The 20,749-nt window shown below is 35.3% G+C and overlaps 2 protein-coding genes across 2 annotated transcripts in view; both read right to left on the reverse strand.

The window, feature by feature from the left end:
- Positions 1-1,741, reverse strand: part of LOC125233170 (sodium-dependent nutrient amino acid transporter 1-like) — a 30,516-nt gene extending 28,775 nt beyond the window's left edge. Inside the window, exon 1 of the mRNA XM_048139059.1 lies at positions 1,694-1,741. Within this exon, the coding sequence (XP_047995016.1) occupies positions 1,694-1,726 (33 nt within the window). The 5' untranslated portion in view covers positions 1,727-1,741. The remainder of the gene's footprint in view (positions 1-1,693) is intronic.
- LOC125233564 (carboxypeptidase B-like) lies at positions 1,738-18,198 on the reverse strand. Its single transcript, XM_048139620.1, has 8 exons — positions 18,021-18,198; positions 16,963-17,126; positions 16,294-16,447; positions 5,394-5,545; positions 5,037-5,093; positions 4,337-4,421; positions 3,063-3,178; positions 1,738-2,020 (listed from the first exon to the last, which is right to left on the reverse strand). Exons 1-8 carry the CDS (start codon positions 18,196-18,198, stop codon positions 1,850-1,852), a joined length of 1,077 nt encoding a protein of 358 aa, XP_047995577.1. The 3' UTR covers positions 1,738-1,849.
- Between the last annotated feature and the right edge of the window lie 2,551 nt (positions 18,199-20,749).

Consider the following 20,749-nt stretch of genomic DNA (forward strand, 5'->3'; position numbering starts at 1 on the left):
AAAGCTTTGCATCAAGGCGTTCAGTCTATTTAGTTTGACAAGTCTTAAATTCGTGTATTCAGAATAAACGGAGTGATTTAGTAAACTAGATAAATATAGAATTATTTGATGTGGTGTACATGTAAATAGCACGTGTAGTTAGAAGAATATCTTAGTGGTTCTGCTGGGAGGAAGCTCTGTAGCAGAACCACTTTAAAATTAGGTTTACATGAAAACTAGGCATATAGATTTTTTCAAATGGGACCAGAATTTTATAGATATCTTATAGATATTTTTTGATATGTTTATGTTTACGAAAGACGGTGTGGTTCTGCTGGGGAACATGACGTAAATATTCTAGCCTTTTATTTATTGGAAAAGTTGGGAGCCTAATATGAGGAAATTGAGTAGGGGTTGCTGGGAGGATCCTCTCCAGCAACCCTGACTTCATTTGGTTTTTACTCCTAAACTAAAGAGGTGCAAATTATTTCAAGTAAATACAAATTCAGCACCTAGTGTGTACTAGAAATCCTCGCATTATATAAAAAAAATGCAAAGTGGGGTTGCTGTAGAGCATCACATTAAAAATCTCGGGGATTTTATTCGGCCAAATTAAATTTAGTCCGTCTCCATGGTCTCCATACAGTTCAACAATTTCAACATAGACTTTGACGGCGGCGTCTATGTTGAACTGTATGGAGACTGGAGACGGACTAAATATAATTTGACCGAATAAAATCCCCGAGATTTCCTTATCCTTTAGATAAATATCTCGCCGAATTTCTAATCCTTGATTATAAATATAGAGATAAAGACAATAAATAACTAGTATTTACCGATATTATCTGATATTTATCAATTATCATTTTAGGCAATATCTATGTACATTAGTCCCAAGTCAATGAATGCCATAGTAATATTTTGGCTCATTTTTGCATAAAAATTATCATTTCTAAAATTAGTTCAGATGACCATTACTCATTAGTGTTAATTTTTAGTACAAGTTGGCCAGTTATTGGAAGGTGGCCAGGTAATTTATCCTATGATACGAAAGAGTTGTATCAATTTTTTTTGTAGTGAATAAAAAATGATTTATGAAGAAAAACTTAAAAATACATTCCTCCGAAGTCAAGCAAAAACATTTTTTTTAGTAATCAACGTTACAATTAATTTACAAATTATCTTGGAAATATTTATTTAAATAAATAAACTACCTGTCTGAATCCACTTTGGTTTCAATTAAAATGAAAGTTATCTAAACACTATTTTTTTTCAAACAAAGGAAAAAGTAAATTTTTTCACACGATGAACGCAGATTGAAAAACATAAGTAGACAAAAATACAAAATGATGGTCATGTCATGAACTCACACTTTTAAATAAAAACGGGACTTAATCGCGTAAGTGTGTTTTTACATTATCCGATCGTTTCGTTTCGGATGTCGGAAGGATTTCAAAGGGAAAAGTCAAAGATGGCGTCCTTAATGTATAGGATATCGGTCCTACATCCGATATCGGATCGGATAATGTGAAAACGCATTAACACTTAATAAATACAATTTGGTTCGACGGTTAGGACGTGACATTACGTCCGTGGTCATAGTCATAGGCAGCATATATGTATGTATATAATGTATAATCGTTTAAGCACTAACCAATTAACCATAACCTTTACTTAGTAGGTCTTTGGGGTAATTGCGTACCTATTTACTTACCGAGGAGACTTTTTCTAGTTTAGAATACAACATGCAGGAATCAAAACGTTCACTTGGAGCGACCTCGTAACGCCCGTAGATATATTTTTAACCCACTAAAATATCTGGTTTATCTAGCTTCTGTATCTCTCTGGCTTCTGTTTGTCAACCTTTGGTTCAACTGTTAACGACGAGTATTGCAGCAGGTACGATGAGTAGGTTTGGGAGAATGTTGACGGCGCCTGAGTGGAGAGGGGCGGACGGGTTGAGAGCTTTTATTTCCAACGTCCCACCAGTGTTCTCTAACAGTAGAGTATCCATGGCTGCGAACGCTTCGTGAACAACGTGCTGTAAAACAACACGAATATTATAAGCACCCATTAATCTAGAACTTTTATTAAAAAAAAAAATTTCTACTGCCGTAGTGTTATTCGTCATTTACAGTGTTGTGCCTAGACCTTGCTAACCACTAACGTGTCAGGTTTTTTATAATAAATTTTTGTAAGTGTTCACTCAGTCCACACGTTTTGAGAAAGTTAAAAATGTAAATATCTTAAGATTTGTATCACCACAGACACTCGAAAGTACTTCAACATTTAGTAAACATTTTTACTAAATATCCACCATCTAAAATTTTATAATCGTTTAAAGATATTCAGACATAACTTTTCTCATACAAATGTATCATGTAGGGTGACCACACTATGTCACGTCAAAAACCTGACACGTCAGTGGTTCGTTTTGTATTTTACAAATTCCCATTTCACTTTTACTAAACTATACACATATAATAGCGGTCTAACTAAATCTTATGTTTTTCATCAAAATTCGGCTTTTCAAAAGTGTGAGGATTGAGTGAGCATAAGAAACTATTTGTAAAAAATTAAATACGTCTCTAGGTGATCTAAAATTTATAGAGGTAAGTTGGCATATTTTTTACTAAATGTTAGTATATAAATATTATATGTTAAATTAATACATTCACTGTTTTCGTTGGTAGTTTGTGAGAACTGAGTGAAAACATGTTTAATGACTGTATCTTTTGATTTATCTTTTTACAAATTCAGAGATTCGTTTTACAATTTGTTTTAGAACTTTAAATGATCAGTATTTTTTTTTAATTTTCGGAAGGTGCTCACTCAATCCACACGCACACGGAAAACGTAGTAGCGGCATTTGATTTATCTTAAATATCATAAAAAGCATTAGGTATGTACTAGTACTAACTGCTAACTTCATGATCCTATGCAATTATGCATACATTTTGCAAAACCCAACACATTGAAATGTGCAATTTAGTCTGTTAAGTCCCATTTATGGTTAAATTTCAGCTATTTACTCGTATCGTAATTACAAAATGTGCGCTCGCGTAGTAATTATCATTACTCACTTCCGACATTAGCTTCGCGTTGCGCGAGTCGGTGGCTCGGAACATCATGATGGTATAGGTATTGTCGATGCCCAAGTGGCCGTCGATCCAGTCTTCTATCCCGCCCGCGTATAGCGCTGAAATAAATTAATAGATTCAAGTACCTAGTAAGAAGTTGAGAACCAAGGTTAGTTCCAGCTTTGCAGTCAGGAGTAAAATTTGGTAATATATTTTTCGCATGGATAAATTCTCAGCCAAGCCCCCATTGAAGGGGTGAAGAGGTGTGTTGTCATGATCTCTCCTGTTATTAACATAACATGTACCCAGTTAAATCTATACAAGGTGCTCGCGAGGAACCCATATAACTTTAACGGCATATTCTTGGTCACATTTTAAGACTAAAATGTCATATAAACTTTTCTAGATTTCGTCTTGTTTCAGAGACTGCCAATTAAAAAAAACATTTCCGTATTGTTACTCAGTAGAAAAGGTCTTCTTAACGGCGCTGATGCGCAATTGTGGAGCATAGTCTCACAGTAGTCATTGATAGATGTCAAAATGTGACAAGAAAAACTTCCAAAAAATTTGGTTTTTAGAAAAATAAATTAAGGAATTCATTTTAATTGCCAACTTTATGGATAAAAATTACTTTTTATGTGATAATACGTCCAAAAAAGTAAAAAAAAAACAAAAAAAAATTTTTTTTCGCGAAAAATTTTAAAATTCATATAACATTTTTTCTTTCTTTTGGCCTCAGAAACGCGTGGTTCAAGTTATGCGGGTTCCTCGCGAGCACCCTGTACATCAAATCAATCAATATAAATATTTTTTTTTTATAAATTAAATAATTATATATATAAATTAGTCAATCCTCTTGTCTCAGAACTTAGGTACACGACGATAACTAAAGAAATACCTACAGGGCCTTTGGTTATCGATCGAGCGAAGACAATTTTTTTGGGCGAGGCCTAATTGTGAAGTTGTATACTTCCGATGTAGTCCAGACGATGGCAGAACCTCCAACGGTAGATGGTACTTTTTTGGGGTAATGTGTCAATGTGCAAGCTATCCGGCTATAGGCTATGAGATGGCAGGCAGATGCTCTAACGGTCCACTAGGCCAAGAGTCGAATCGAGTCGAATTTGCCTCTATATCAACGGTAAATTAGATTCGACGAGTCGCTAATGGACGCAATAGCATAGTAAATGCACAAAAGGCTAATTAATGAGATTCGACTCGGCGACCCAAGTGACGCTAGGCTTTACACCCACGTACGTTTTCTATCAGGCACTTACGTAAGAATTCCGAAGTTTGTCCGGCAACGTACGGACGGCCGCTGATACCAAACGCAGCTGAAGCAGCCCGAGACGCCCTTTTTCTCTGTTGTACACACAGACAGCACATTTATTCAAAACTATTAGGTTTAGGTAAGTATTTTCGAATTCTTCTCGTATACTGCCTGTCAAATTTGATCATTGATTGAAGAAGTGACCATGACAATGAAACGTAATATTATTAAGTACCTAATTATATTAAAATAGATAGATTATTTATAGTTATTTGTTTTACAAGGGGACAAAGTTATTGTTTAACCGCACGTGCCAATATTGATACCTGAGCAAGCGAAAGATTCCAATCTTGAGCGTTGCGACGGTTTCAAGGCACGAAGGTTAAACAAACTTTCCCGCTGAGTGAAACACAAAATTTTTGACCACACCAACACGAACAAAATACTGACTATAAAACATCAAACTAAATCAAATCCATCAATCTATTCAATATTTATGATTAAAAATCATAATTTATAAGTAAATTCTACCAGTCAGCTTAAGACATCAAGTTAAAATTTGTATGAAATTACTTTGCACTCTTGTGGATAAAATGAAATTTTGCTATCTGTTTTCGAATAGCAAAGTAAGCCTTTACCAGTTGGTGTGGTGAAAAATATATTACAATAACAACATAAATTTATACGTATGACAGGTCATAACTCACATAATTAGCATCGAAGGCACGCTTCTTTCTCGTGTGTGAGTAAGGATACATGACTCCCTGAAATAAAACATAGCTTATTAGTCTACACTCCACAGTTGATGATGACTCATGAATCAGAGAATTTTTAATCATTGTTTTAATTTGAACCTATCCCTCTATGTAAGGCGTATAAAAATTGGTGGATGAGCTCAAGGCTAGACTAGGTTATGGGTTCAGTTTCGGTTTGTGCAAATTGGGACCTGCAGTATTACAAAGAGTAGTGCAGAAACTTGAGCAGGTCCATGTCATATCATTGTGCTTTGCCCACTACTTTTGGGAGTACATCAGATGTAAGTGTATGTATGTGTGTGTGCTAACCAGTACGTCGCCCTCCTTGAAGGCTATGAACGTGGTTATGACACTCTTCTGCTCATGCAGGTAGGTGGTGAGGGCCCGCGTCTCCCGCTCGCTGAGCTGGCGCGGTCCCGCGTGCAGGTCCCCGCACGGGTGCTCCGCGCGAAGCTCCTCCGCTATTCATCAAATTCGTAATCAGACATAAACCCTGAAAGAAACTCATCTAGAGCCTTGTCAAAGTATCAACACTCCCGAAGACATCGTCACTTCGGGTTTTTACCGACATTTTAAAAATTATCTTCCTTTACTAATATCTATCTATATTAAACCTTTATCATCGTGACGTCATATTAGTAGCGTCTTCAAATTCTTTAGATATTAGGTACATGACATATTCGAGCGAAGTGTATACAGTGCTTAAATCTAATATGGGCGAATCTCTTAATTGTGGTTAGTATGTAAGATATAACAAATGTAATTAGAAACTTAACTTTTATTTAGAATTGAAGTTAAAAATTCAAACAAAATGATTCAGCCCGCAATGTACTGAAAAAACACTCGCATATGTAATCTCAACCGTGTTTTGCTGCTGAGATTTTTTTTTAAATAATTATAGGATGAAAATTTGGAGTAACTCATAAACATTTCTTAATTAATTATAACACTAATGAATTCTATGTCTGGTTTAGTCTATCGCCCGTATAAAGCTTACATACTGTATAAAAAGGAATTATCGAAATATCTAAACAAAAACTGAAATCATTGGCGTACGCCAGCCGCATAAAATACGATAAAATTATAGGATTGAATTGATAAGCAAACACACAATCACCTTAATAAACGTAAGGTCGTTCTTATAAATTAGATATAATCTATGTTACATATCTATGTAAATTATAAAGATAAAGATTATTGATAAGTAGTTAATACGAAATTGTATGCATGCCTTTTGTAGATGATATCACATTAGTAGGTATTTAGAATGTAATGACAACACTGTAACTCCGCAAAAGACAAAACTGTATGAAATAATTTTTAAGAAAAAAAAAACCGCCGCCTTTGGGGTTCTGGTGAAAGCTACTTTTGCGAATGTTGGATTATGTAGAAATTTGTAGGTATTTTTTAAAATTGCTTTTAATACATTAATTATTTGATGGCAACACAAAGAATATACGTATACCGTTAAGGTTTGAGGAGTTTCCTCAACAATTCCTCATGAATCCGATTATAAGAAATCGAAGCTTGACAAAATTTGACTTGAAAACTCAATATTCTTAACAAACATAACTAAATAAATGTCACTGTTCTAAACTTAAATGCATGCTATTCTTATAAAAATACCAAAGTCACTATAAGTGTGCCGTTCAGATTAAAGGAGTTCCGATCTGATCTTCGTCAGCAGTTCCACTGCACCAAATGTCACTGTTCTGGACGTAAGTACTGTTCTTATAAAAATACCCAAGTCACTATAAGTGTGCCGTTCAGATTTGAGGAGTTCGGTTCTGACCATCATCAGCAGTTCCATTGCACGAAATGTCACAGTTCTGGACGTAAGTGCATGCTGTTCTTATAAAAATACCATAGTCACTATAAATGTGCCGTTCAGATTTGAGGAGTTCGGTTTTGACCATCATCAGCAGTTCCACTGCACCAAATGTCACTGTTCTGGACGTAAGTGCATGCTGTTCTTATAAAAATACCACAGTCACTATAAGTGTGCCGTTCAGATTTGAGGAGTTCCGTTCTGACCATCATCAGCAGTTCCACTGCACCAAATGTCACTGTTCTGCACGTAAGTGCATGCTGTTCTTATAAAAATACCAAAGTCATTAATAAGTGTGCCGTTCAGATTTGAGGAGTTCGATTCTGACCGTCATCAGCAGTTCCACTGCAGCAAATGTCACTGTTCAAGTCACTATAATTGTGCCGTTCAGATTTGTGAAGTTCGGTTCTGACCATCATCAGCAGTTCCACTGCGCCAAATGTCACTGTTCTGGACGTAAGTGCATACTGTTCTTATAAAAATACCAAAGTCACTATAAGTGTGCCGTTCATATTTGAGGAGTTCCGTTTTAACCATCATCAGCAGTTCCACTGCACCAAAAGTCACTGTTCCGTACGTAAATGAATGCTGTTCTTTAAAAAACACAATAATCACCATATGTATGCCTTTCACATTTGAGGAGTTCCCTCGATTTCTCCAGGATCCCATCATCAGAACTGGGTTCTGAGAAAAATGGGACCAATTTGTACGCATACTTATACATTCAATCAAAAAAAAAATCAAAATCGGTCCACTAACGACGGAGATATTGTGGAACAAACATTTAAAAAAAAACATACAGACTTGAAAATCACCTTACTTGAGAGATTTGAGGCGGCGGTTAAAAACCTACGTCGGTCGGAGTCATACAGAAAAAAATATGGTCATTCAGATAATTCCACTTTTTTGATTGAGGCTCGATAAGATGGCGCTAATTTTATAATTTCAACATACTTATAAGGTAATATACAGGGTGGTTTAACACCATGTTCCTTCTCGGGAATATAGCGTTATATAAGTGCAGCAGAGTAGATTAGTGAAGGTTGGAATGATAAATTAAACAAAAAATAAAATTAACAAATTTGCCAACTTTTGGCCCTGGTGATAACCCTACATGCACATACCATATTGTTAGATTAAGGGATCGCAATCGGGAAATCTCGGACATTGTTTGCATTCTTTCCGAGCGTTGACATTAATACACTGATGTATGAATGACGCATGTCAAATACTTAAATGAAATAATGGCAAAAATATGATTATCAATCTTTATTACATACTTTTAACCATTTTTAACACTATTTTCACGTTAACATCCTACGGTGTTCAAATGTTCTTCCATCTTCGTAGGTAAATGCATGATGTTCCGTGACGTTGTAGCACATGATATTTAATATTGTATGTAATTAATGTTTCCCTGGACTCCGGCGATAATACCGCAGTATTTTTTCATCAAGTCTAGCTGCAGGGCCCGCGAGTTGATTCTGTTATTGTGAAGGTTGAATATGCAATCGACTCATGCTTGACCAAATTTAAGTTTGGAACCTCAGTTGTCTATGTGCAGACTTTTGAGTTTTCAAACGACACTCTTTTGACAGGACTCATGATGTAAACATGTTTGTGTAAATATATATTAATAAATTATAAATAAATAACGTTCGGATAATTCAAAGTGCCTTCCTATTGTTCCAAGGACCTCCTGTGGGAATTTCCACAGGTTATGGCCCATACGCAACATTAAGGAACATTGTGTTTAAAGCTAGGAAGTGTTTGTATTTTTTCAGCATTATTTAGTCAGCTTTCGTACGGCGAGAATAACGTTAGCAACCACAGTTGTTGACAACATAACCTTAGCAACGAGAGTAACATCATAGTTAAAGAAAAACCGTAAGTAAACTACATCATGGACAGCAAGGACAACATAAAGACTTTGAAATTAAATACGAATTATTCTAATTGGAGAAAACTAGCTAAATTATTTCTGGATGCAAAAGGAATTGGAGCCGATGATAAAGGTAAAGACGCAAAAGCTAAATACTATATTTTAAATTCAATAGATGAAAATATTTTACATTATGTGATTAATTGCTCAACCACAAAGGATATTTTTGAAAAATTAGATATTGTCTTCAATTACAAAGTGGAAAAAGACAGTCACCTCAGAGTTATAGAATTTTATAACTACAAATTTACTGGAGATATACTTCAAGATATTAGCAAATTGCAAAATATGTGTTTTGAACTAGAATCTACCGCAAATAAAATAAATGATGACATGCTTATACAAAAGATTTTGACCATTTTACCTTCAACATTAAATTACTTCAGGACTGTATGGGAGGTAACTCCGAAGTCTGACCAAACCATACATACTTTGATCGAACGAATTCAAAAAGAACTTAAGCTTGTTGAAAATAATTATTCAATAGTAGTCAATTCAGATATAAATAACCAAACAGAGGAAGCAATGAAAAGCAATGAAAGAATTTGTTTTAATTGCAACCAACGAGGGCATATTGCGAGATTCTGTAATAATAAAAAATGCACAATATGCAATAAAAGTGGCCACACTTCCAGTGAATGTTTTTCTACAAAGGTATGTAGGAAATGTAACAGGAAGGGACACATTGAAAAATTTTGTCGCACTTTTAGTCTGGTGAGTGAACAACTGAAGCATACAACTAGTATTAGAGCCATTATTGATTCGGGTGCATCCTCTCACATGTTCTATAATAATGATGTCATTAACTCCACAGAAAATGTAAATGTAGAAATAAGATGTGCTAATGCAGAGAACCTCGTCGCACAAGCCATAGGTACAGTAAAAACAAATGGTTTTGAACTGGAAGATGTACTACATGTTCCTGCAATTTCTAGAAACCTGATATCTGTAAGTTCAATCACTGATCATGCAGCTTCTGTACTCTTCGTTGGAAACAAGGTAACTGTAAAGAAATATAATCGCATTATTCTTACGGGATATAAAACTAGAAACGGTCTTTATGAAACAGAATTTTCTGCTAACACTGTTCGCGAGGTTTTGCTTTCTGAGAACGCCGATATTTGGCATCGTCGGCTAGGTCACGTATCGGATGTGCCGCGTCTAGCTAAACTGGTGAACGGTATCAAAATTGGGGGGAACATAAAGAAAACTTTTGTGAAATATGCATTAAAGCAAAAATGACTAGAAAACCTTTCAAAAATAATAGAATTAAAGCAAAATTTCCTTTAGAAATCATCCATACGGACATTTGCGGTCCGATAGAAATTCCCACTTGGGATAATAAAAAATATTTTATTACTTTTTTGGATGACTTTACACATTTTTGTGTTGTCTACTTAATTACTTTTAAAAGTGAAGCCTTTGATAAAATAAAACAGTTTGTGACTTTAGCGGAGAACCATTTCAATACAAAAGTTAAGAAAATCAGATGCGACAACGGAAAAGAATACTCGAACAATAACCTAATGTCTTGGTGCAGCTCTAAGGGCATAATTATGGATCTAACAATACCCTACACTCCTCAATTAAATGGAAAAGCAGAGCGATTGAATAGAACCTTGTTAGAACGAACGAGAGCATTAATATTCGATGGTCGAGTTCCAAATTATCTATGGGGTGAAGCTCTTATAACTGCAAGTTTCTTAATCAATAGAAGTCCTACCGAAGGCAAAGACAAAACTCCAGCAGAGATGTGGTTTGGCATCAAACCTGATGTATCACATGTAGGACGTTTTGGTTCAACAACTTATTATAAAATAAACTCTGGTGTACGAAAGCTAGATGTCAGATGCAAAAAGGGAATCCTGATTGGCTATATCAGGAATGGTTACAAAATATGGGTGGATGAAACAAAAACAATTGTAAGAGCGAGGGATGTAAGAATAAATGAAGATGAGCAAGGTATATATACAAATGAAGAAAATGATGAAAGTATTAGAGGTCTTTGGACAATCAACGAAGAAACTGAAGAGACAGTTAGGGAAGGCACAACACAAAATGAAGATCAAATAAACAGGCAGGAAGAAAATCAGGTCAGAAGAGTCAACAGTAATGAAGGTCGAGAAGGAGATACATTAAGAAGAATTGAAACAAGTAGCAATGGAGAGGAGGGTCGAGAAGGAGGTACATCAAGAAGAGTTGGAGGAAGTAGTAATATAGAGAAGAGTCGAGAAGGTGATATGTTAAAAAGAAAAGTAAGAAGTAGAAATGCAGAGAATGTTCGAGAAGGTGTTATTCATTTAAGAAGATTAGGAAGCGAAACAAGTGAAGATGAAACAAAAGAAGATGAAACAAAAGAAGATGAAACAAAAGTAGATGAAACAAAAGAAGATTAAACAAAAGAAGATGAAACAAAAGAAGGTGAAACAAAAGAAGATGAAACAAATGAAAGCGAAACAAATGAAGGCGAAATAAATGATGGCGAAACAAATGAAGGTGAAATAAATGAAGGCGAAACAAATGAAGATAAAACAAAAGACAATAATGAAACAAATGAAATAGAAACAATTGAAGAAGAAGAAAATAATGAAGTATTTTATGATGGGAATGAAGAATTTTTTGATAATGAAGAAGTTGAAAATCGAGTTGGAAGTATTGAAAATCAAAATATTGATAGTGATGTTAATCAAAATAGAAGAGTTCAACCTGCTAGAGACCGCAGATTACCTGATAGATATAAAGATTATTTAATGAATTATGATACTGAAGCTTCAATGTTAACTTACGAGGAGGCAATAGAATCAAAAGAAAAGGATAAATGGAAAAAGGCAATAAAAGAAGAAATTAAATCACTTGAAGAAAATAAGACGTGGTCATTTGTGGATGAACAGGAAGCAAAAGGAAGAAAATTAGTTACTAGCAAGTGGATTTTTACAGTAAAGTCTGATGGCAGATATAAAGCCAGACTAGTTGCAAGAGGCTTTCAACAAAAGTACAAAATAGATTATGACGAGACGTACAGTCCGGTAGTTAATAGTACGTCTTTAAGAATCTTACTATCTATTGCAGCGGCAAAAGGGTTAAAAATAAAACAGTTTGATGTGAAGACAGCCTTTTTACATGGAGACTTGAAAGAATGTATATACATGAAGGTACCCAAAGGCTATAGCAACAAAGAAGGCAAAGTATGCAAACTAAACAAGAGCTTATACGGTCTGAAACAAGCTCCACTAATGTGGAATATTAAGTTTACAGAGTTCTTAATAAAGATGGGGTTCAAGCAGATGAAACTTGATCAATGCATTTTTGTTATGGAGGGTGAAAGAAAGATTATTCTTGCGGTATATGTCGATGATGGATTAGTTCTTGGAGAGAAAGAAGAAGATCTAGTGTACATAATAGAAAGAATTAGAAAGACTTTTGAACTAAGAGTCTTAGATGAAGTCACCAATTACATTGGTTTGGACATTAAGCAAGATGAAAATGGGATTAAAATTTTTCAGAAAACATACAGTGAGAAAATCATTAAGAAATTTAACCTAAACAATGCCAAAGAATGTAAATGTCCAACAATTCTGATAGAACAGCATCCGTCAGTAAAGGTTGATACTAAGTCTCATGAGCTTTACCGAGAGATGATAGGGTCATTGTTATATCTTTCGAATAAAACGCGACCAGACATTAGTTTTCAAGTGGGTTATTGTTCGAGGCATCAAAATTCTCCAAATTTAAATGATTTGAATAATGCTAAGACAATTTTGCGATTCCTGAAAGGCTCAACAGAAAAAGGGATTCACTTTAATAAAGATGATAAAGTACTCAGGGGTTATTGTGATTCGGATTTCGCGGGAGATCCAGACACTAGGCGCAGCACTTCTGGTTTTGTGATTTGGCTGAATGGTGGACCAGTGGCATGGAGCTCAAGAAAACAATCAGTAGTCGCACTGAGCAGCACAGAAGCAGAATTCATAGCAGCAGCAGAATGTTGTAAAGAACTACTATTCATAAGGGATCTGATTTTTGAGATAACCAAGGAAAAACTAGAAGTTGAGATGAGAGTAGATAATCAATCTGCAATTTGGCTTATGAAAAAAGGAATCATGGGGAGAAGAAGCAAACACATAGACGTAAAATACTATTACCTAAAAGAGAAAATTGACGAAAATCAGATTACAGTTAAATACTGTCCGACGGGATCACAGCTGGCTGATATACTAACTAAAAGTTTACCGGCTGTAAAGTTTGAAAAATGTCAACGAAGATTAGTGTTTTAGTGATATTGTGGCTAAAATGAGTCATTGAGTGTAGTATAAGTGCGGGCTAAAGTGAACGTTAATTATTTTTCGGCTCATGTCGGGGTTTTGTTTATAATTATCGTAGTATGTAAGTTTTTTATAGGGTGTGTAAAAATAATACAGAAATGTGTATTGAAAGAAAACTTAAGGATTCTGGAAGCATGAAATAAAGTTAGAATTAAGGGGGTGCTTAATAATGATTCACTTAAGGGGTGTGAGTGTACTAATGGTAAGTGAATCAATATAAAAGTAACCAACAAACCAACTTGAAGAAAGAGTAAAACCACACATTCATTTAATAATTATTATTTACACAGTGTTCTGAAGTTATCCTTAAGTATTTTTTCTAAATTTTATTTATTCCAAATATTATTATAATTTTTAGTATTTTAGTATTTGTTTAGAGAAGGGAAGGATACGTAAATTTTATAATCGATATATATTTGGCAATTAGTAATGATGTATCGAGCGGTGGAGAATAAAGATAAGTATGAGTCGAGAGGTGGAATAAATAAGGGAGATAGATGTAGTTAATTTATATATTAGTAGCGATGTATCGAGTGGGAGAATAAAGATAAATATAAAGCGAGAAGTAGAATAATTAACTGTTTATTTATATATTTGTAGCGATGTATCGAGTGGGAGAATAAAGAATAATATGAGGCGAGAAGCTGAATAATTAACTACTTATTTATATATTAGTAGTGATGTGTCGATTAGTGGGAGTTTATATTATATGAGAGTACATGTAGATATGTACTAATTAATATTTGATGATAATGTTTTTTGAAACCTTTTGTTTTTTGGTAAACTAATGTGATGAAAGTTTTTGAAATATTGTTCTGGAAATGAGATTGTGGCCTTTTAAATAAAAGTTGTAAAGTATTAGATAAAAGTTGTAAAGTATGTACTAACGCTTCAAGCAGAGTCGATTGAGGGGGTGTGTTATTGTGAAGGTTGAATATGCAATCGACTCATGCTTGACCAAATTTAAGTTTGGAACCTCAGTTGTCTATGTGCAGACTTTTGAGTTTTCAAACGACACTCTTTTGACAGGACTCATGATGTAAACATGTTTGTGTAAATATATATTAATAAATTATAAATAAATAACGTTCGGATAATTCAAAGTGCCTTCCTATTGTTCCAAGGACCTCCTGTGGGAATTACCACAGATTCGTTGGTCATTTTGTGCTTTTTCGTGATGGCTCCACATTGGGATAAGTTTGTAATCTAAGTGACTATATCAGAAGCACCTAAAAATTTTTCTATGCCCCACCTGATGCGAGAGTGGATTTGGTTTGTTACTTTTGTTAATAATCAGTCACATTACAGTTCCATTGCAGTTTTACGTAGAGCAAATTTCAATAATCACGATGTTTTAACATAGGCAATTTTAGTTGAATAATTATGACATTAGATGAAATGACAATACCTATCATTTCAAGCGTCAAACATCTTATCAATTTTCGACCACGTAAAGAGTTTTACTGGTCGTTGAAAATGTAACCTATTAATTTTGCGAACCAAATAATAGTTAAGAACTAGGTCATGCATGAAAAAATGTGGGCGTACATTTTTTCATGCATGAAAAAATGTACGCCCGGCTTTAAAAACAGTGATGTGAAAAGTGGTTATACCAATTATTACATTATATCAGTCTAAGTAAGATAAACATAACTTTTTTTATGATAAAAGAGGTCGCGATATCTTCCTTAATTGTTTATGCCTTCATGTTTATGATTAGTAGTCAGTGGTTGTCATATCTAATGTCACTTGAACAATTTTTGTGTTGATATTATTAAAAATATGTATGTAACCTAAGCTTTCATCTGATAAATTCACAAAGAGAACGGTCCCTGAAAATCCTGCGACATTTGTTATCGGTGTCGGAAACAGATCCAAAATGGTACGGCATCAAATTAACACCAGGCCCCGTAGCCGAATGGCATTTCTCCGACGAAAAACGAAAGCGATACGCCGCTGGCTCTGTCGCGCCAATACGCAAGCGCGATAGAGATAGATATCTACTAGCGTTTCGTGAGCGTTTGTGCCATTCGGCTAGCCACCCTGTAAATGTTCTGTCATCTAACGATTGTTTACAAGTAAGGTCATTGACCCTGTCACCTGTTTAGGGTTTGCACCTAGTACATTTTTACAAAAATGTTTGAAAGGCTATAACTTGAAAATAGTTAAAGTAAATTGTATAGTTTCTAGGGGAAAAATGTTGTCCTAATGCTACACTAAAGTAAAATTCATAATCCTACGGACTAAATTGACAAATGACTGACAGGTAAAATGATACCAGGAACAGCAAAATTAAAATAGGGAAGGGTATATGTCGATAACAATATATCGACAAGTTGTAAAGTACATACAACAGACAAGTTTAAATCAAGAATAAGTATATTGGTTTCAAATAAGAGGTACACATTTTGGTTTGTTCTATGTATCTTTGAGGTAGTGGATGGATGCCACGCATTTTTACCCACTACTTTTAAAACATAAAAAGGTTTCCGAGCCTGTAGGTAAAAAATAAAATACCATGTCCGACGATAATCAATTATCTGTCACGCTATGGCAAGTATGTCATAAATATCTATATAATTTTCGAATAATATTATTGCTGCTTCGAAATAAAAAAAATATCTCTAATTAGCGGTCTACAGACCTTTTGATCTGTCGAAATCACAGAAAAAGTTGGTATATTGATTAGCCGATCAAATTGCCAATTTCATTGTCCCGTCTGGGTGCACCTTAAATCCACGATGTAATCATAATTTTAATATCGATAAGAACGACACTGGCCAAACTGTGGCAACATTCGTTCACACTTACTTGTCAATTTGGTCCGTAGGTTTATGGATTTTACTTTATCTCCCATTTCCCGAAAGGATCGTCGTCCGATTCCACGCGGTATAGGATACGGGTCAAACCAAAACTGAGGTTCTACATGTTTTAACCCTATATTCCTTTTACTAATTACAAACATCCTCTAATCTAATTATTTCCATTATCTTTGATGCAATGAAGTCCAAAGTGTCCCTACGGTCATATTAAGACATTTATGACATTATCTGTACTGTATCTACTTACTTATCTATAAAATTGTATCACACAGAGGAATACTTATCAGAAGCAAACCTGGTATCCATTGGTATTCAAAATTGCGGTCAAGGTTGACCCCATAACAAGGCTGCACGATGCATCGAAAACCATATGTCTCGCATGGCTTGCACGACTTTCGACCGTCACACAACTCCCATGATTGCTGTAGATTCTTCTTCCATTCCCGACGCTGGTTGATCAAAGGTTAATTAGTGATTAGATTGTGTTACTAACTAAGATAACAACATAGCTATGTCATTGAAAAGAAAAACGACATAGATGGATCAAAAATATTACTCAACCGGCAACAAGGTAGCCAACGTCACAATCTATGCTACGTAAGCGTGTCGTAGCAGTAATAGCTTTCCCTATCGCTCTTTTCTAGCCGAAACAATCCTTGACGCGAGACGCCCATCTAAACGCAATCTGGTAATGTCGCGACAATGATGAAGAGGGATAACTAGAGATAGCTACTACAATATTTAGCTACAATGCTTTAGCAAAAGGGTCTCAGAAAGCAAACTGAGACTATGGTGGCATGAGTTTCCTTAGCCAAAAATAAAGCAGCAGGTAGTGCTAGTGCCGCCCAAGCCTCAGCTTCCACAGTAGTCAAACAGTCCCGTCACGAAACAGGAAGGCGTAAATCATTTACAGTACACGCTAATGCCTGTGATAAGTTCATCCAGTTTCACTAGTAAGACTTACTTGCGTAAAAGTCATGGAATAATCATATCCATCCGGGTTGAACACAGGAATGACCCAAAGTCTGAATTTTTTAAGCAGGTCCATTTGAGTGTCAGTGTGCTCAATCAGCTGATACAAAAGGTACATAGCTGCTGATACCGCATGATGATCCCGACCTTGAATACCTGACAAAAACACAAATATCTTTTTTATCACACTTGCTCAGTAAATGTGCAATTTCACGCAAACGTAGCTAAACGCAAATGTCTGGAAAAAGCTTTTTCTCTTGGGAGTTATGAAATTTCTAGTACTATTTTATGGAAGAATAAAGGGGCTAAATAATATCGGAAATGATTGGGATGATAGCATTCAATTAACTTCAAGTGATGCACCTGCAACTACCATTACGATTTCCTTGGCTGATGCCACTTGGCCGCTACTTGGGTCGTCTACTATCATCATGTATATCGGATTATCCATGGTGGTTAAATTATTTGCAGTAATGTCAATCAACTTTACTATGGGACTTTTTTCCTCCCATTGTTTTAACTGCCTTACTATCTGTAATAAAAATAGATTTAGTCGAGTTGCACCTAATATTACTTTATTTTGAAACAGTAGCTTAGACTATAATATCTACGTGTTGTGAGAGCAGTTACTTCGTTATGCCTCCTTGCAGATAAGTGTAATACAATAAATAGGTAATACTTCTAATAATTTCATAAAACCTAACCTTAGTTTACCTCGCAAATTATAAATGCAGATATCAATGGCAACGAAAAAATCAACAGTGATCGACTCTGGCCAACGTGGGACTCGAACCCAACCCACATCCTTGGATTGCCGGTCCAATGAACACTTAGTTTACCTTTTCAAATGTGCACATACCTCTGGCAGTGTTTGAGGCGCATTAAATCTCAATGGTCTATATTTTAGCAAACTGCACGTGGGTTGCTTTTCGGCATCAAAATTCCTTGTTATTTTCAATTTTTGTGGAATGGTAGAATATTTCTGAATGCCACTGGAAATAGGGTCCATAGAATCATTTTTGAACTTTAAGACCTCAGTTCTTCTATTACTTTTCAGATCAATGTCAAGACTGTCAGCTTCTTCATCCAGCTCGGATCGGATCGGATAAACTTCATTCCCTCGTTTCTCTGCTTGTACGTCGTCGAATGGTAAATTTTCTGTTACCTTTTTACTGTCTTCGTCGTCACGGTCATCTTCGTTGTGCAAAGTAATATGATATACGTCCATATACGAATCTGACGTTCGTCTTGTGGGAATGTTTTCTACTTCTTCAGTCCAAGTGGGAAAATTGGTTACAAATTCTGGTGTACTTGTTGGAGTCTGGACGTTTGTATGTGTTTGCTGTTCATATTTTAATAAAGGAGATAGTAGAAAAGCTTTTAATTCTTCTGCGTCTTTTGAATGCACCATATTAAAATCTTGCACGTCCAAGCTTGTTCGCGTAGTACCAATATCAGATGAAGGCGGAGATCGAGAAGGAGTAAATTCCAGAATCATTTTTGTTGCCTACGACATTATTCTTAGTCAGTTATTTTAAAAAACAAACAAATTATTTCGCACTGAATGATAATATAAACACAAGACATCATTTTGCAGCGACACTGCAATGTGATCTGATAATGCCGATAATGCACTACAGTTTGTGATCCAGTGCCGTCCCTTGGTTTTTTATAAACAACAAGCAACATAACTACAATCTACATCTAAGAAATAAGGAAATAAGTTGATATACTTAGTCTGTTTAGAAAGAGAAGAGTCGTGAAATGTATGGAGTCCAATACATTCCACGACTGATCTTTCCGAATAGACTCTAGTACACAATGTGGCCGTAAATTAAAATACGAAGTAGTTAATTGCGGCATTTACAGTAGGTGGAGTTAGAGTAACTGATGCCGGCGGAGTAACTGGCGGAAGTGGTCTTGGATGGAAAGCGACAGGACTGATTGGCGCAAACTGCTGAGCAAGACCTGGAGTTCTAGTAATGAAATGTGGGCCAGCTGGGGGACTTTCGTCCCTATTAGAATGTTTTTGCACGGAAAATGGTGGCAGCACGTGTCCTGTAAAACCAAAACAAAAATTTCCTGGTACCAGTATCGAATGTGTATATGCAAGCTATATACTGATGGGTGTATCTGTGCCTACCTACCTATACCTTAAAACTACAAGAGTAACGATGGGAAACAAATAAATATAACAGCTGATATGTATATCAGCATTTATCCTAACCAAGAATGATAAACATTAACTTCAGTTACCTTTAACTTCTTTAATTGGGGGATACGGGACATCATTATTTACTGTTGTCTTGACAGTAGTTGGGGGAACAAACCGGGTATATTCAGCGGGCGTTGTATCGAACCCTGACGCCCCTGAAGTTGGTACTGGCGGCACTATGGCTCCTCCTATTATTATCCGTTCCCCTGACTTGGTCTCTGACTGTATATTAATACCGACGACCGGGGTTGGATTGAATACTTCGTCATCTACTTTAACGATGAACTCTCCTCTCGGCGTCACTAAATTTGACTGCCATCTTGTGTATTCAGGCACTTGCCTTTTACCATGTATAGCTATAAAACCGAGACACAAACATTACATTACCATCAGCATCAATTACCATTAAAAACTATAATCTATTTATTGAAAACTATGTAAATAAATCGATTACGTACACGTTTCATAATCCGTGTAATCATATTCATCTAGAATGCTGATATTGGTTTTTATGCTGACACAAATCTGTGTAAAATCTAAAACTATCAAAAATATGTGTAATTTCATGATAAAATTCTGTCCATTGTTATTTGACATATATCAATACAAATTTAGACACTTACGTTTTCTTCTTTTAGTTGCCTTTTCTGCCGCCAATAAAGAATCAATATGTTTAGCGGAAAAGGTCATTGCACGAGTTTTTTTAAACTGATCACCAACATTTTTAATTTTATTACCAAAAAATACCACCAAAAATAGTAAATGATCACCAAAATTTGTAAACCATCGTAACGTAAAATGATAACCAAAAATTTTTCCTTTTGATTTCCTATATTATATTATATTGAATTGATGAACGATTGCAGCCTGACCAAAAAGAGTTGAAATTAAAAAGTGGCAACATCGTAGTGTCGTCCCGTTTTCTCACACACATTGATTTGAAAGGGATGCACTACAATGTTGCCATTTTTTTATTTTTAAGCGTTCATCAGTATATAATATAGGAAAGCAAAAGAAAACATTGTATGAGCGTTCATCATTTAACTTTTTGGAGTGACAAAGTCGTCGTGCGTGACAAAAAAAAAGCAGTGTTTTGATTATTTTATTTTGCGTGATTTGAATATATTTACGAGTAAAAGAGTAACTCCATGCATTGAGCTGATCTGATTATGGAGACAGGAAGTGACCATAAAAACTATGTGATTCTGATAAAACAAAGTAGCCTAATAATGCTTGTCATTTTTGAAATTGCCCTGGATGTAGGTACTGTAGCGAAAACCGCACCCACCCATGTACTTGCTTGACTAACTAACAATATGGCTAAACGCCCTTTAAAAATACTCCGAATTTTTGGCCTTGTAATCGTCTAGTGATAGTGTAGGACCCCTGGATATGAACTACAGTAACCCAAACTCTTTAATGCGAAGTAGAATCGACTATTAGACTCATATGATTATTGATTACATACATCTTAAATCTTAACCCACCAATTAAAACTCGGCATTGTGAAAATTTACATTAACTTAGTCAAAACAGCAATAGGCGCGGAGATTATATTTTAACG

The sequence above is a fragment of the Leguminivora glycinivorella genome, chromosome 14, assembly GCF_023078275.1.
Source record: "Leguminivora glycinivorella isolate SPB_JAAS2020 chromosome 14, LegGlyc_1.1, whole genome shotgun sequence".
Lineage (NCBI taxonomy): Eukaryota > Metazoa > Arthropoda > Insecta > Lepidoptera > Tortricidae > Leguminivora > Leguminivora glycinivorella.